Source organism: Alosa alosa, chromosome 13 (assembly GCF_017589495.1).
Source record: "Alosa alosa isolate M-15738 ecotype Scorff River chromosome 13, AALO_Geno_1.1, whole genome shotgun sequence".
In the NCBI taxonomy this organism is placed as follows: Eukaryota; Metazoa; Chordata; class Actinopteri; order Clupeiformes; family Clupeidae; genus Alosa; species Alosa alosa.
In genome coordinates, this window is record NC_063201.1 from 1,064,615 (window position 1) to 1,081,570 (window position 16,956).

At 42.9% G+C, this 16,956-nt stretch overlaps 1 protein-coding gene across 2 annotated transcripts; it reads right to left on the reverse strand.

The window, feature by feature from the left end:
• Positions 1–8,821: 8,821 nt before the first annotated feature.
• On the reverse strand, positions 8,822–15,790 carry LOC125305862 (C3a anaphylatoxin chemotactic receptor-like). Of its 2 annotated transcripts, none has more exons than XM_048260892.1 (2): positions 15,172–15,790; positions 8,822–10,168 (listed from the first exon to the last, which is right to left on the reverse strand). In XM_048260892.1, the coding sequence occupies exon 2, from the start codon at positions 10,165–10,167 to the stop codon at positions 9,202–9,204; it is 966 nt and encodes a 321-aa protein (XP_048116849.1). In that variant the 5' UTR covers position 10,168; positions 15,172–15,790; the 3' UTR covers positions 8,822–9,201. The 2 variants fall into 2 exon arrangements, with proteins under 2 accessions (XP_048116849.1, XP_048116851.1); XM_048260894.1 differs by lacking the exon at positions 15,172–15,790 and adding an exon at positions 12,606–12,799.
• Between the last annotated feature and the right edge of the window lie 1,166 nt (positions 15,791–16,956).

Below are 16,956 nucleotides of genomic sequence, written 5' to 3' on the forward strand. Positions count from 1 at the left end.
CCCTGGGCCCAGTTAAGATAGGGGGGTCTGGGGGCATGCTCCCTTGGAAGATTTTTTTTTTTTAAATGACTCTTTAAATGGTGACTTCTGGTGAGCTTTGTGGAAAGAGAAGAGAAGGGTGGAGAAAAAGCAGCTTCACGCAGAGGCTTGGGCTTTAGGGCCCCCTGAGCTCTTGGGCCCAGTAGGCCCATTCAGTAATCCATCCCTGGACATAGACCTGGGGCCTCATTTATAAAAGGGTTGCGTAGAAACCATCCTTCATTTGATCTTAGATCATTTCTGAAATTATCGTACGTGTGATTAGGGAGAAAGCGAGCGACGCGCACAAAAAAACGTCGTACACCACCACCCTTCCAGATGTGCCCATTATAAATCACAAATGAACGTCAACTTGTGCGCAGCCGGATGGTTTTAGGTCTCCGCCTTGTAAACACCACCTCATCAATATCATTAGCATATGTTTTAATGAAATCAATGGCCTAAAAGCGGTAGCCTATGTAAAATTATATATGGAAAACATTGTATAGTCCTAGCCTATGCCATCTGATGTTAACTAGCCTATGCGTCAGTTCGAATAGCTTAACTAATTATGTTTTTTCCAGCAAAGCTTTCTGGAAAGAGATCGTATGCATCCATGTCCATTGTCCTCTGCTCGCTTTCATTCCTTTTGCTTGCAGTAATGTGAATAATCAACATTTAGTATGTTTAGGCCTACTTTGCAGAAAAAAAATAGGCCTACCTTATGAAGGAAAGACCTCTAGGCCTACAGCATACTGTACGTTTCCAATATCACCCAGGGTAATATGCTGATTTAGCCTACAAAACAGAGGACTAAATTATAAGCGTGATCTGTCATGTAGGCTTAACGTTTCTTTTAGGATAGGCTATGTTTTTGCTGAAAAAGTAGCCTAGTTCGCCAGTCATTATTCATTCATTCTGCATATCTTTGCTATTGTTTTCTTTCAATAATGTCCAATGGCTTAAACATTGTCCTTTAATGTTGCTTTAGGCCAACCTTCATATTTTAGCCTACATTATTCAACTCACGTATTGTCATCTGATCTTGGGCACTGCCAGTCAAGAAAAGCAAACAGGTGCGAGCTCTGCACCTCTTTACGGAACTCCGACGCAACACTAAATGTGAAGATGCCCTGCTTTCAGAGGATAACTTCTGTTTCTTTGTTGTGTAGGCTATATATGATATAAAATATCTATAGCCTACATTGTATAGCTTACATTCAAATATTACCTTTCTGTTACGAAGCTGGGAATAGGTAGCCTGGCGGGGCCATCCTATATCATTGAGATGTATAGTCTGGAATCGAACCATTCACCTCGCTTAATCCAAGGGGCGAGCAGAGAATTGTCTTTCAAACTGCCTAGGCATGCAATAGGCCAGCCTTCGACCATATCCGTATCCGATTCGGCAAAGCGGCAAATACATCCTTCTTGAAAGGAATGACTTAAGTGCATTGTGTTGCTTTACTTTCAAAGAAAAGCACAAGTCCAACTCCTCCAAAGTTGACGCCAACGCCGATTCAAACAACCGCTCTTCATTCGCCATAGCCACCTTCCTTGTTGTTCACCGTCGCAGGATGTCGTTATCCTGTTAAGCCCGCCTTAAGACTCTCTAACGAAATAGAGCGCTGTGATTGGAGAACATCCACGGTGTTAAGCCAATAGAAATTCCTATGGTTCGATACTAGACGTACAGGCTGAGCAAATTAATTTGCCGCTAGGGTGCGCCTAGATTTCTAGGCTAGGGAATAGGCCTATGAGCGCAAATTAGGATGTAGTGAAGGCTAAACGCGAGTAAACGCAGTTTATCTACCTCTGACATTTCAGAAATAGAGTTTAGGCCTACCCACCTCTTATTAGAGTTTATCCACCTCTCAAAAGAGTTTATTCACATTAACATTCAAAACTGTATTATCCAATATTATCCTATAGGCCTATTCCCAATACTGCAACCATCCACCATTATCAAACATGTTCGAATGCCTTTTTTAAAAATCCGATACTGCATGGCGCAGTCCACCTCACCGAGATAGCAGAATTCATAGTTCACCCACCTCCTTATTTTACCACTACATCCCTGGCACGAATGTACTTTTCCTCTCCTAAACGAGGGCAATTGGACATTTTATGGTCAATATTAGATTGGTGAGAACACTAAATATACTAGATCACCTGTAAGAATGTTTCAATCATTCTATCGTAGGTCTTTTTTTATAGATATTATGAAATAAGTAAGCTATACCTTTTTTCACTTTCTTAAGTCACTTTTGAAAATGCATCGCACTTAGACCTCAGATTACTTGCAGTACCCCGGCATCGTACGTCAAGTTTGAACCTGACGTGGAGATAAGCACTTTTCCACGTCAAAGACAGTTTTTATAAATCTGAGCGTTGGCATGGATTTGAGCGTACGCACGGTCTAAGATCAAATCTGTGCGTAAGAACGCTTTATAAATGAGACCCCTGTGATATGACCAGGTGCCCCCAAAACAAAATGGCTAATAAGATATTACTTTTGCCACCTTTGTAACATTTTAGTTTTAGTGTAGCCAACCGTGGTGTATGACTTTAAACAGCGAATGTGCTTGGTATGGATGATCAGCTCCTCTAATGCAAGGTAGGACTACGTTTTGACAAGCATACAAATTCACCTTGTTCTTGCCCCATCTGAAATGACTTTACTTTTGCTGCCTCCATCCTTTCTGTATTTGTTGTGTAAAAAAACGTTGTATATGATGGCACTGAAGTCTTAAGTTAGTGAATTGGCTAACAGTGTTAGTTGGTAACCAAATAGCCTACACATTGCGCTACACGCTGCGTAGGCTACGTGCATTCTCTCTCCTGCTGATTTGCGGTTAGTAGCCAAGTGCATAATATTGCAAAAGTTGAAAAAATAAATGTGTGTTTTAGCCTACAGAAAATAAATAGCCTACTATCATACTGTCAGTTAATCGACTACAGTGCAGTGGAGAGTTTGGAGAGTAAAGTTATAATAATATAATAATAATAATAATAATAATAATAAAGCTTTATTTGTATAGCACCTTTCTTACACAGAATGCAGCTCAAAGTGCTTTACATTTGAAGCATGTAACACAATAATAGTCAGTCAGTCATTATCAATCACTTTTCTTTGCTGTTTATGATATACTCAGCAACATATCAAAAATATAGAAAATGACATCTTAAGACTGGCAGCCTTAACCCTCTTACCCCCCACAAGCACGCCATATGGCAACTGTGGCAAGGAAAAACTCCCATATTCCAGGAAGAAACCTTGAGCAGAACCTGACTTAATGGGGAGCCCATCTGCTTCTGGCTGGCTAAGCCCCCCAATAGTAGCAGATGTAGAATAATCTGAAAATGTAGTCTACAGGATAAGATGAGTTAACTAAAAGCTTTCCTGTACAGGTATGTTTTCAGATCTTTTTAAAAATATTTACTGAACTTCGCCTGCTTGATGTACAGAGGCAGGGTGTTCCATAGTTTTGGGGCATAATGGATAAACGCAGCTTCTCCACTTTGTTTGTGGAGCACTTTGGGTGCGATTAAAAGATTAGAATTGGATGATCTAAGTTTCCTTTGTGGTTGATAAGATATTAAAAGCTCAGAGATATATGAAGGTGCTATGCCATTCAGAGCTTTGTAAGTAATTAACATAACCTTAAAATCAATTCTATAGGAAATAGGGAGCCAGTGCAGTTCAGCCAACACAGGGGTGATGTGTTCTCTCTTCTTAGTCTTAGTTAAAAGTCTAGCCGCAGAGTTCTGTATGAGTGCCAGTTTCTTTAGATGTTTTTTGGGAAGACCAGTGAAAAGTGCATTGCAGTAGTCTAACCTGCTAGTGATGAAGGCGTGAATTAGTTTTTCTGCATCTTGTTGAGTTAAAAAGGGCTGCACTTTGGCAATGTTTCTCAAGTGGAAATAGGCTGTCTGAGTAACTTTACTGATATGGGGCTTAAAACTTAACTCTGCATCTAAGATGACACCGAGGCTTGTTACTTTTGGTTTGACCTGGTGTGCCAAATTCCCCAGATTACTAAGAATAATATCTCGCTTTAGTTTTGGTCCAACCAGAAATACCTCTGTTTTGTCGTCATTTAGTTTCAAAAAGTTTTTGCTCATCCACTGATTAATGGAGGTTAGGCATGCAGTGAGGGAGCAAAGGCCATCTGGGTTAGTTGGCTCCACAGAAAGATACAATTGGGTATCATCTGCGTAGCTGTGGAAGTTTACATTATGCTGACTTATGACGTTTCCCAATGGAAGCATATATAGAGAAAATAGCAGGGGACCAAGGCAGCTCCCCTGGGCCACACCAAAAGGCAAGTCATGTTTTTCAGATACATGATCTCCTAGACTGATATAAAAATCTCTGCCAGTAATGTAGGTTTGAAACCAGTTTAGAGCATTATCAGAGAGACCCACCCACTTCGCAAAGGCGGTGAATTAGGTTGCTATGATCAATGGTGTCAAATGCCGCACTCAAATCCAGAAGAATAAGGATTGAGACTTTGTTTGAGTCGGTAGCTAGTCTGAGATCATTGACTATTTTTACTAGAGCCGTTTCTGTGCTGTGATTTGATCTAAAACCTGATTGGAATTTTTCAAGGATACTGTTTTCATTGAGGAAGGTATTTAACTGATTACAAACAACTTTTTCAAGTACTTTGCTCAAAAAACGATAGATTTGATATAGGCCTGTAGTTGCTCAGATTGGTATGGTCAAGATTTGACTTTTTTAAGTAAAGGTTTCACAACAGCGGTTTTAAAAGCAGTTGGAAATATACCTGTTTCTAATGAGGTATTTATTACCTTGAGAAAAAAAAGGAGCTAAGCCATCATATACTTTTTTGAGGAATGTAGTAGGGATTGGATCTAAAACACATGTTGAGGAGCCGGTTTGAGTTATAATTTTACCAAGCTCAGATTGAGTAATAGTGCTAAAGGACCTTAATTTTGGGGGGCTGTTTTTGGGTGTACTATCAAACATATTACTTGTGTTACCAATAGCCTCCCTTATAGAAATGACTTTGTTTTTGAAGATGTCTGCAAATTCTTCGCATCTTAGAGAGGATGCCTGACTGAGTGTATCAAAAGGTGTTTGATGCAATAGCCTATCAATGGTAGAGAACAACACCCTAGAGTTTCCACTGTTTTCAGCAATTACCTTAGAGAAGTGGTTCCTCCTCTCATTCGAATAGCTCTATTAGAATTTGCAATTTTTTTTTTTAGAATGACACGGTGAACCTGTAACTTAGTTTTTTCTCCATGTTCTCTCAGCTTTCCTACATGATCTTTTTAGATCATGGATATTTTCGTTCATCCAAGGTGTCAGTTTGCTACAGGGCTTTTTTTTAGTCTTTTAAGGGTGCCACTCTGTCAAGCAGAGCCTAATTCACGATTGAGAGCCTCTACCATTTGATCAATGGGATGATGTAAAATATCTAAATTTATGGAGTCTATAAGAGCTATGAACTGCTGTTCTGCTCTATGTCCAAAGTCGCTGATTTGATTGCAATTTCGGGATGAATTTTTGGAGTATGTAGTACAATATTAAAAGATACACAATGATGATCAGACATATTTATATCATTTACTGATAAGTCTGTGACTTCTATCCCTCTGGAAATGACTAGATCGAGGGTGTTGCCAAGGTTGTGGGTGGGTCCTGTAACATGCTGCTTTAGCTCTAAACTGTCCAACACATTAAGGAACTTACTGGCTTTAGCATCAGTTGTCTTATTGACATGAATATTGAAGTCGCCATTTACAATTATCCGATCATAGCTAGTGATGATGAGCGACATAAGTTCAGAAAACTGGTCGAGAAAGCCAGTCCATAGTTTAGAGGGCGGTATAAGGTTAATAGAAGTACAGCTGGGTCAGCCTTCAGAGTGAGGGCAATATACTCAAAGGAAGCGAATTCGCCAAAGTTGACTCGTGTGCAACTATATTTGTTTGAGAGAATGGAGGCAATTCCACCACCTCGTTTGCCTTGTCTAATTGAGTGGAAGAAATTATAATTTGGGGGACAAGTCTCAACAAGAACAGCTTCGCTGTCTGAAGTCAGCCAGGTTTCAACAAGAAACAGAAAATCCAATTTTTTTTCACTAATAAAATCATTGATTGCAAAGGTTTTGGTAGTAAGTGCACCTATATTTAGTAAACCCATGTTAGCTGAAAATGCCTCTGGCTTTTGAGGAATATGCTGAGGTATGGAAAGAATATTTGTTAGGTTTCTAGTTTTAAATTAGTCTTTTCTTTTTACTATACGTTGGGTAGAAATCAACGTTGGAATAGAACTATGAGCATAAGTCATGCTATTGCATGACACAGCTTGATCTATGGTAGTAGTATTGTATGTTACCCTGCAGAAAACATTCTCAGACTCATCCACATGTATAATGCCATTCGAATCAATACCTGGGGGGCGTGAATCTGTAATATTTTCTACAGAATGTCAATGTCTCAGTGTGGACGCTTATGTTGTCAGAGAGTAGCCTGGCTCCATGTTGGTTTGGGTGGAGACCATCACGCTTCAGCATACTGGGCCTCTCCCAGAACAAGCCCCAGTTGTTGACATAGGGGATGCTTAGGGAAGCGCAGTAGCCGCGTTTGAGCCAGGTGTGGAGATCGAACAGTCTGGACCATCTCTCAGCACCTTTTCTGTAGGTAGGAGAGGCCCAGAGATGACAAAGCGTTTTTCTGTGCCCATCAGAGTGGTGATGAGAGTTTTGTAGTTTTCCTGCAGTGCTACTGACTGCTTATCTCTGATGTCGTTCGTGCTCCACGTTAATGCGATGATGTTGTTGACCTTGGTGTGGCGGGCCAGGATGCTTGGGAGTTTCTGCTGGATGTCAAGGACCTTGGCACCAGGGAAGCAGTAGACCTTGGAGGACCGCTACATGATGGGGGAATGCAGAGGTCTCTAACCATGGAACTGCCGATGACCAGGGTGGAGGTTGATGAGGTCGGGGGAGGAGGGGGTCGGGGCGCCGACTTTGAGGAGGGACCAGGATGGTTGTCTCGGGCTGGAGGGGCTCCTCATCCTCGGTCAGAATGGCATAGCGATTTTTCCAGTCGTATAGGTTGGGCTGGGCCTGAGTGCCGTCCGGACCGTCTGCCGTGCTTGTGATGCTTGCTTCTACGCCATGGCTCAGGCTGGTGTGGAGTGGAGCTGGCCAGCAGAGCAGGCTTGGTTCTCAGCAGAGGCCGGGAGAGGCAACAGGGGCAGAAGTTGCATTAGTGCATGGCATGGTTAAAGTATTGGAGGACAGAGTGAAATCAGGGCATCTGGCATTTGTGTGTGTAAGAGAGGTAACGTTATTTTACGGAGAGAATGGTGTCGAGGAACTGTTCATCCTTCTCAATCTGATGGAGGGTCGCTATTCTGGCTTCGAGTTCCACTATCTTTTCGCTGAGAAGGGCGCGATGAGTGCAGCCTGGTGCACAGCTGAGGGGAGGCATCGTGTTGCGGCGAGGGCTCGCCCGGTGTCAACTGTTTTTTAAGCGTTTGTTTGCTAGTTGGCTAGCAACAGCGATATCGTGCAGTTCCTTGATAACTTTCGAACACAGGTAGCGGGTAAGTAATCTGAGAAGATCTCACTTTTATATTGAGTCACTAGTTTTGAGAGACGTTAGAAGGAATTTGATGCTTTCTTCTTCCAGATATCGTTTCCTTGGCCCGGTATTATTTGCAGCCCTTGATACTGGCTTAACGTTAACGTTTGACAGAAAAGTTTGGCGATCAAGGTTATAGAGTCCGATAATCCAAAGCCTCGAGCAACAACAGTTTATGCAAGAGTTTGTTCACGAGATATAATCGGTAGCCAGTAAATCCGTAGAAAGTAGATGGTAACAAGGAGATTTAAGATAGATAAGTTTGGAAGTTTAGGTAGTTACATACGGAGCACGCCGACCGAGTTATAGGGCAACTTGAAGTTTTATGAAAATAATTTACGAACCAGAACATAAAGACCATGGAGCTTCTATTTCTTGCAGCTGTTAAAACACCCGCTAGATAGTTACCCACCAACATTCGTTTTTGCAGTAGCCTACAGATTATTTCTGAAAGTTATTTGTCTACTAGGCCTAGCCTACTGTCTGATTTATCAAACGAGTGCTTTCTCGTTCGTCCTCCGCAAACTACAGTGTTTCGGTAGAGAGCCATTGAATAAGCGATGCCAAGCAATTTCTGTAACACTTTTTGTGACATTCAGCAAATATCTCCTCATTTAATATAAGTTCCTTCAGACAATAGGCCTACGTTCTACTCTACGTGCAGTTGTCCTCCATCTCAGTTGCATCAGTTTTCTAAATTTTGAAGGTTCTAAAATATGACTATATGCTTCACTGAAACCTCGTTTTCTTTCATTTGTCCAGCTAACTTTTCCATTGAAACTAGCCATTTATGATGGATTACACATTCGACATTCTGAAATGTCCTGCACGATCAAGGCCAAATTAAGTTATCACGCAGCCACTGTGTCAGCAGCATGAGTGCTGACGGTGCGTTTCTGATGTCAGATTACTATGTAGGCTAGCCTACTAGACTGTTCTCACATTGCAGCGCTTTACTTATATGAAGTAGCATTAATCAATATGAGGCACAGAGGGGGATAAATGTTGTCCCCACCGGGGATAAAAATAATTTCGCAGAGGTAGGGATAGGAAAACCAGAGGGGGGGAAAATCCCCACCATCCCCCCCCCTACAAATTGCACCCTGGGTATGACTCCATTTGTCTCCAACATTTATATTTGAAAAGAAATTACAAACTAGAGTCTCTTTGTTAACCTCTATATTACACAGAATGCAATGGCTGTTTGACTAATTACCTTACACCTACACCTTTTAACTAAGGCTTAAACTCCTAGGTTTGGACCTACAGCCTAATAAGATTTTGTATTTGTGTTTTGATTTTATTATGCTAGCGGCTAAACACACAATTTTAACATAGTTTGAAAGGGACAGAATTCAGGAATAGAATAGGCTACTAAGAGACTAAGAGTCACTTCCTTTGTTAAAAGTGATCTATCAGACATTCATTAACACTATTCATGTCATATGTTATTGTTGGAAGTTGAGATATTTTTATTGATTTCAAATACCAAAATAATGTCCTGTGTCAAATTGACCTGAACAGTCCAAAAGGGAGCAAAATGTGAACACAATACAAGGATTAAACATCCTGGGGTTTTGTGCTTTGCTGTAAAATCACCCCCTGTCCCTCAGCCTCTTGGCCTTCGGTCACAGGGCCAATGCCGTCGTCCTCCAGGGCTCGGCGGAGAGCTCCAGAAATGCTCCTCTTGAAGTTCTTTTGCCGGTCCAGTCCCACGCAGAAATACAAGATGGGGTTGACGCAGCTGTTGAAGTAGGACAGCCCGGTGGCCACGGGCAGGCCGAGCTTCACCCACTGGCTCTTGCTGTTGACCATCTTGGCCAGGAGCAGGGCGTGGTAGGGCACCCAGCACAGGAAGAACGCCGAGACCAGCAGGACCAGGATGCGCAGGATCTTCATCTTCCTGTTCAGGCGCGACTGCCTGATGCCCCACCCGGCCAACACGTAGCAGCAGGCGATCACCAGGAATGGCAGGAGAAATCCAAACAGGAACCGCACCAGGTACAGACCAGTCCGACCTCCGGCACTCACCATGGTTTCCATGGTGCACTTGGTGTTGTTGTATGCGTCCAGCCCAGTGGTGCGGTTAATGGCGTACGGCAAGCTCAAGGCCAGCGCCGCCACCCAAACACCCGCACTGACCGCCCGGGACAGGGAAACGGTGCGCATGATCTTGGCCCGTAGAGGGCGCCAGATGCACAGGGCCCTGTCCACGCTGATGACCACCAGGAGGAAGACGCTGCAGAACATGTTTGTGTACTTGAGCAGGCCGTTCACCTGGCACAGCTGAACCCCGAACGACCACTGGCGGAGGCCGAGCGAGATGACGGTGAGGACGCGCGAGATGCAGAACACCAGGTCAGCCACCGCCAGGTTCACCAGCCACACGTTGGTAGCGGCCGGCTTCATTCGCACGCCGACCATCCAGATGACCACGGAGTTCCCCGCACTGCCCAGGATGATGGTCAGGAGGTAGAGCGTGATCTGGACACTCTTCACCACCTCCATCCCCAACTCATGAGCCATTCTAGTGGAGAGAAAAAAGATCAGTCACCAATTAGAGGCTTCTTTGTATAAATTACAAAGTACCATTTTGTATTTGAAATACATATTTTAAATATGTATCAGAAATACTGCCCATCCCCTGATTACACACATGCACGCCAGGCTCCGGCTAGAACAAGGTAGCGATGGAGTTTCTCAGACATTCGTCATGACAGAGCCAGCGAAAAGAAGCAGAAAGTGAGTAAACCGTTGTCAGAGGAACAGGGAAAGTTGAGGAGTGTCATAAAATATACTCCGAAGCTGTAGGGGGAGCTCTGCAGAGAAACCTGCGAGCAAAAAGTGAGAAAACGGCGAAGAAATTGCATAGTCATAAACGTTTATGACATAACGTAATTGGGGCAGCCGTGGCCTACTGGTTAGCGCTTCGGACTTGTAACCGGAGGGTTGCCGGTTCGAAAACCCCGACCAGTAGGCACGGCACTTTGAGCAAGGCACCTAACCCCTCACTGTTCCCCGAGCGCCGCTGTGGTTGCAGGCAGCTCACTGCGCCGGGATTAGTGTGTGCTTCACCTCACTATGTGCTGAGTGTGTTTCACTAATTCACGGATTGGGATAAATGCAGAGACCAAATTTCCCTCACGGGATCAAAATAGTATATATACTTATACTTATAACGCTTCTGTTATTAAGTGACATTCTGTTTTTGTCATAACAAGTTAGGTTTAGGGTTAGGGTTCATGTGTCATGACAGTGTCGTGTTCATGACAGTGTCATGTCACTCTTATGTCGATATGGTCAAGTGTTACCAAAGATAATTAATGCGTAGCAAGATGGGTGGTCCCAGTTCATGTCTATGAGGGCAAAGTGGAGTTCAGTCAGAGACGGGCTCTGGTTCAGTCCCCGCCTGCACAGGGGCGTGTCACTGACGTATGACTGACGTTTGAACGCCTCGGTTCCACGCCAGACAGAAACCGGAGTACAAAATAAACTTGGTGTACACCTTCATTAATGTTTCTCCTGACCAGAGGGTCATACTGTCACGACATTCTCCTGAAATGGGGAGGAGGGTTTGGAGATCATGATACCGTGTCCGAAATGTGCATCCGTTGCTCAGAAAAATAAGGCTTTGACAAATTCTGGGAAATTCTTGGATTCTGCTATAGACCTCAATGTTAAAAAGGGAGCCCGATCACTGCAAAAATGTGGGATAGTGCCCCTGTGCAGGGCGTGTACTACTGCTACCCTATTTGCATACATTTCCTGGGACAGGAAATGACCTCTCAGGAAGTATCTTCGTAATCAACCATCTTTGGTGTTACCATCAAAAGCACTAGGCCTTCCTGTTCAGTAATGATCATCTTCAAGGGCAAAACGGTTGCACCACACAAAAGGCATTACTTTCTCCTCATGTTATGCTCTACAACACTCTCTGTTTTATGTTTTAAATAAAGATCAACAAGTGAATCTGAGAAAATGCCATGTCTTCAAAATGTGAGTGGACATAGCAGAAGTGTCTTCTTGATTAATAGTTGTTTAGTTAAGGGGGTCTATGAACATGAGGTCAGAGCACATTTTTACTGAGTACTCATTACTCAGTCCTTCTGGAATGCTCAAAAAGACTTAGTGTACTTGAGAAAGTCATTGCACAAAATGTCCATAATATATCAACCAACGAAAATGTAACCCATTCTATGAACTGGTATGATGCTGCAAAACAGTGGCATTAAACACGTGTCTGTTCATCATAACAGGCGCCTTCAGACATTCATAATGCTGCTAATTGAAAATAAACACAGGACTGATGTTACATTTCTTGTGCTATTGGTAAGGAATTTCACACAACGGCCAATCAACAACCAAGTCTATTTACTGTCAAAAACACTACTCACTACTTCACTACTTTTGTAGGCAAAAAACCCCATCCACAACAGAACAGCCTTTGAGAGCATTTCACTGGCGTTCTCAAGCAAGAAACATCCCAGCAGGCCCATGACCTCTCCAAAAGGCTCAACAGTGGCATCTGACGTGAAATGAAACTCAATGGAAATGAGCTGAAATTTTTTTCTTTATTTGAAGTATTATGCAAACAAGTATTTTCTGGAAAAATATTTTCTACCCAGTTTGGGCACACTCTCTGCCACTGCTGCTACTAATTTAATAGAAACAAACATCAAATTAAATCTGCAATATTTGGAATTATGAGCTTTCACTTTCTCAGAAAAATCAGTTGATTATCAGTGTACTGTATCCTCTACAAATGTCTGCAGAATGAATAAAATGCCAAGGACACAACATACTGATGATTGCATAATAGACAATAAGTTGTTTCCAGATATTTATACTGACATCAATCATCAATGGCAGTGAAAAGACGCGCTGACATACTAAACCGACGCATGAAGTTCTGAGAAAGCGTATGATGTCATATGTAAGCTCTAGATATGAAGAGTGGCTCTTACCTGTTAGATGATCTAAAAACAAAATGAAGCGGAAGAGTCGTTATCTTGTCTGGTGTCTCCACACCACAACATGTTTAGTGAGAATGGAAATTTGTGTGTTCCTGTGTGCTCGTTTTGCATGTGTGTGAGGGAGATAGGATGTGCATGTTGCCGTGCTCAAATATATCCTCCCACTCGAGCACTCTAGACCAACGGCGGGGGGATTGGTCAGTAAATAGTAAATAAACAAAGGCTAGGACAATGCCCATGCATAACTAGGTCGGGTTCACAGATCTTTTAGCATGTCCACTCACAAGAGACTTGTCTGAATTGCGACACAAATATACAATCCTAGTCTCAATCATTCAACAAAAAACTTACAGAGACTCTCCAAACTACTTAGAGACATCGCTAAGGAGTAAAAAAAAAGCTAAAAGGTGTTCTGATGTTATAATGTGCGCACTTAGAGAACCCTAAAATTAGTCTAACGCAACACAGTTCCGTACCCCCCCCCCCCTTTTTTTCCCTTTTTATTAGTTTCACATACAGTACGATAACCATGCTCCAGTCTTACATAGTTGAACTCCGCACAACATCATATCTTCTCCAGAAAACATGCAACATGTTATCAATACACCATAGCATAGTCTTGTCTTGTGTTGTTATCAATACACCATAGCATAGTCTTGTGTTGTTGAACTTGTGTCCCATGCGGCTGGGCTGGGAGAGCCCCCGTTCCCAGTGAAAGATACACAGCGTAGCATAATGAGGTAGGCCTACCTTAAGTAAGATAATCACATACACAGATCACAAATTTTCGACCTTTGTAGCCTACTCATCATTTACATCCTCTCTCACTTTTTCCGCACTGGGAACTCTGAGTTTGTAAATGGCTGCAAATGCAGATGTTGAGAGTCAACAGCGTCTGGACAGAGGCCATTAGGCACGTTCTCTCCAGGTAATCAGCGCTCAAACCGGAAAAACAGGCACTTGGCGCCGGCTGGAACTGGTCCATCTATGTGGTCTCCATCTGGTTTGCTATCAGTCAAGTTCCCTTTCTCTCATTCACGAGTGGGTGGATCAGTAACCTAACAGATATTTTTTATCAGACAGACAGAAATCTTTTAGACTGATGTAATGGAACAATCCGACCAAGTTTTCTGTGTCAAAATAAATAAAACAAATCTATTTTGAATTGGTGTTCACAGCATAGCAAATGACCTTAGGCCACACCTTTTGTAAAACTAGACCTGTGGATAAACCCCAGCAAGACATCCCCAACCCCCAAACAAAGATGGCCCCCTCTGACCACTCAATAGCCAGTGGTACACTCTGAAAGCCCCTTGACATGCCCCGGCAAGACACCCACACACCAAAACAAAGATGGACCCCTCTCCCCATTAAAACCCCAATGGTACAGTCTGAAAACCCCCTTGACATGCCCCGGCAAAGACACAACTACCCAAAACAATGGCCGCTATCCTCCATTCATAATTATTAAGAACTATTATAAACCCATAGATATCTCATGGGGACAGACCAACCCAAAACAAAGACATCAAGTCTAACCAGTAACCACTCATATACGTAAGACAGACATAGTCCCATTCAGACACTCTGACCAGTAACCACTCATATACGTGTAACCCCTTCTTAACGGGTGTGCACAGGCACTTGTTACGATCAGTACAATGGCGCAAACAGGATCCTACTGTAAGCTCTCAGCGGTGGAATGGTGAGCTGGCTGAGCTATTCCTGAATATCAGTAGGCTATTAAACAATTAAATACAATAAACAATAGCGCGGTGCCTCCACTGTAAAAATACTACACTTACCTTAAAGCTTGTGTAAAATGCACTTCTACAGAATAAGAATTATAGAATGTATGTGTAATTACACTAGTGGTGAATGCAGTCACAATGAATTGCCAATACGCCATGGAAATAATGTAATATAATAATCAAATATTTATTTAATAATAATAATAGCCACGTAATAAAAGTGACAACCCAATAGCTGACACATGTCAGCGAGCGAACAATTCACTCCTAAGTTAAGGGGAACAGGGTAAACGAACGTTAACGTTAATGGACTTTAGCTAACGTTAATGGTTAGCCAACACAGTTAGCTTAAGCTAAAAAGTTAAGTTACCAGTATGGAAGACAATACAATATATACAGACAGTAATGCACCGTGTAAAAGGTAACGGTAACACAGATAAACCACCATATGTAGACAATATACAATGATAATTGACAATAAGGGGGTTAGGTACTTGGGCACTTCAGCGTGCCTACGTGCCGAACCCGGCAACCCTCGGTCTCAGAGTGCTAACCAGTGGGCACTTCTGTGTGTAATAATGTGTGTGTGTGTGTGCCTGTGTGTGTGTGTGTGTGTGTGTGTGTGTGTGTGTGTGTGTGTGTGGCAATGTGTGTGTGTGTGTGTAAGTGTGTGTGTGTGTACAAGTGTGTGTGTGTGTGTGTGTGTGTGTGTGTGTGTGTGTGGGTGTGTGTGTGTGTGTGTGTGTGTGTGTGTGTGTGTGTGTGTGTGTGTGTGTGTGTGTGTGTGTGTGTGTGACGTTACTCACGACCGATCACTCAGAACCGGGAGATTCCGCTCAGTCCTGACTCAGAGGATGGGAGGCAGCAATGTCCAAGCTAGCCGAGGATGCGACTCCGGTGGAGGATGTTGCTGCAGTCAGCCGGCAAACCTCAACAGCAGCAGCGGGTAGTTGGTGGTTGGCACTCCGGTGGGCTCAGCACCGAAGCACAAATCGAGTCCGTCTCCGAAGGAGAATGCAACAGGAGTTAAGTCAGCTAGCATCCAGGTCAGGATAGCTTCAGCTACAAAATAGCACCGACAAATAGCTAGCGGAAAATCTGACCAGGACTTGACCGATAACTTAGAAGAGAAAATAAACCTGAGGAGTAAACAAGTACGATGCGCCGATGTTACGGAGTAAGTGGGCCTATGAACTTGTCTCCACAAACTACAGACAGCAAAGTATATCCTCTCTTTCTCCAGTGCTAACTCGGACTGATGAGACTTCTCTCTGAGGAGATGGAACCTTCACATAACCCGCGATTTCGCGGGCATAAACAAATAACAAATAATGATTGGCTGAGTATAAAATTCAAATAAAACTTATCAAACAAATACATCTGATTGGTCTATACAGAATTCCAGATCACAACATAAACATTTAAACAAAGCATTGTGGTCATTGTAGTGACAGGGGAAAAAAACACAGGAATAGACGCTAAACTGCAAACACTTTTTGCAGGTGCTTACACTCTCCCCCCCACCAAATATACAGCATGCCCCCATGCTGAGTCACATACACTTTAAGACAAAACAAACTAAGAAATACACTAAAATCAAACAACCAAAACAACAAACAAAGGTTAGTACTCAAAAACTAGCTGTGGGTGTAATGGCAGGTGAAGTGTATGGCAAAAGTAAAGGCGTGTCTGTATGTGTTACAAAGAGCTTGAGAACTACTGCACCACCAGGCATGTGAACTACTGCACTGATGCTATATGACACTGCTAAATAGTTCCTGCTTTGCACTCCCGGCTTGCCGTATGACAAGCGGTCAGTAGGCTTCCTTTCCCTATGGGACCTACGTACTACAGGAGGTACTGAGTCTGTGGGACCTAAATCCAAGTGGGTTAAGGAGTGAGCATCAGGAGAACTACAACCCTGGTTTACCCGTTCTACAACCTCAGTCGTCCTATATGAGTTTATAGGGAGTTCAGGGAACTACCGATATATCATTAGGTGAGTGCACTGGACTAGGGACACTAGGAGTAGTGGGGACACACGGCACAGTGGAGTTCAGCTCCAGGACAGGCGGGGAATTCTGTGTGGCGTCATTCAGAGGAGCGTTTTGCAATGCATCCTCAACACCACAGCCGAACTCAGAATCAGAATCCGAAGAGCTTTCTTGTCTAAGAACTGCAGGAGGCAACACTTCAAGATCAACAGCTCTATGCTTCTCTTTAGCCTTTCTACGCCTCACAGCTCTAGGACATGAAGCTAGAGCGGTATCAACCACAGGACCCAATCTTACCTCCTGTCCCAGAGGCAAAATATGGTTACGGTGCATCACCTTCACCGGCCCTGCACCGTCAACAGGCTTCAGTCTGTACACAGGGCAGACATCTCAACCTGCAAAAAGTCATTTCAGGGAGGTTCATGAAGCCAGTACTGTGTGTGTGTGTGTATGTGTATATATATATATATATATATATATATATATATATATATATATATATATATATATATATATATATATATATATATATATATATTAAATTAAATAAATACTATAAAGTCAGTACACCAAATAAGTAGGCTAATTGTGAAAATA

Coding starts and splice junctions, on each gene's coding strand:
- LOC125305862 (XM_048260892.1), bottom strand. CDS start 10,167: ATGGCTCATGAGTTGGGGATGGAGGTGGTGAAGAGTGTCCAGATCACG.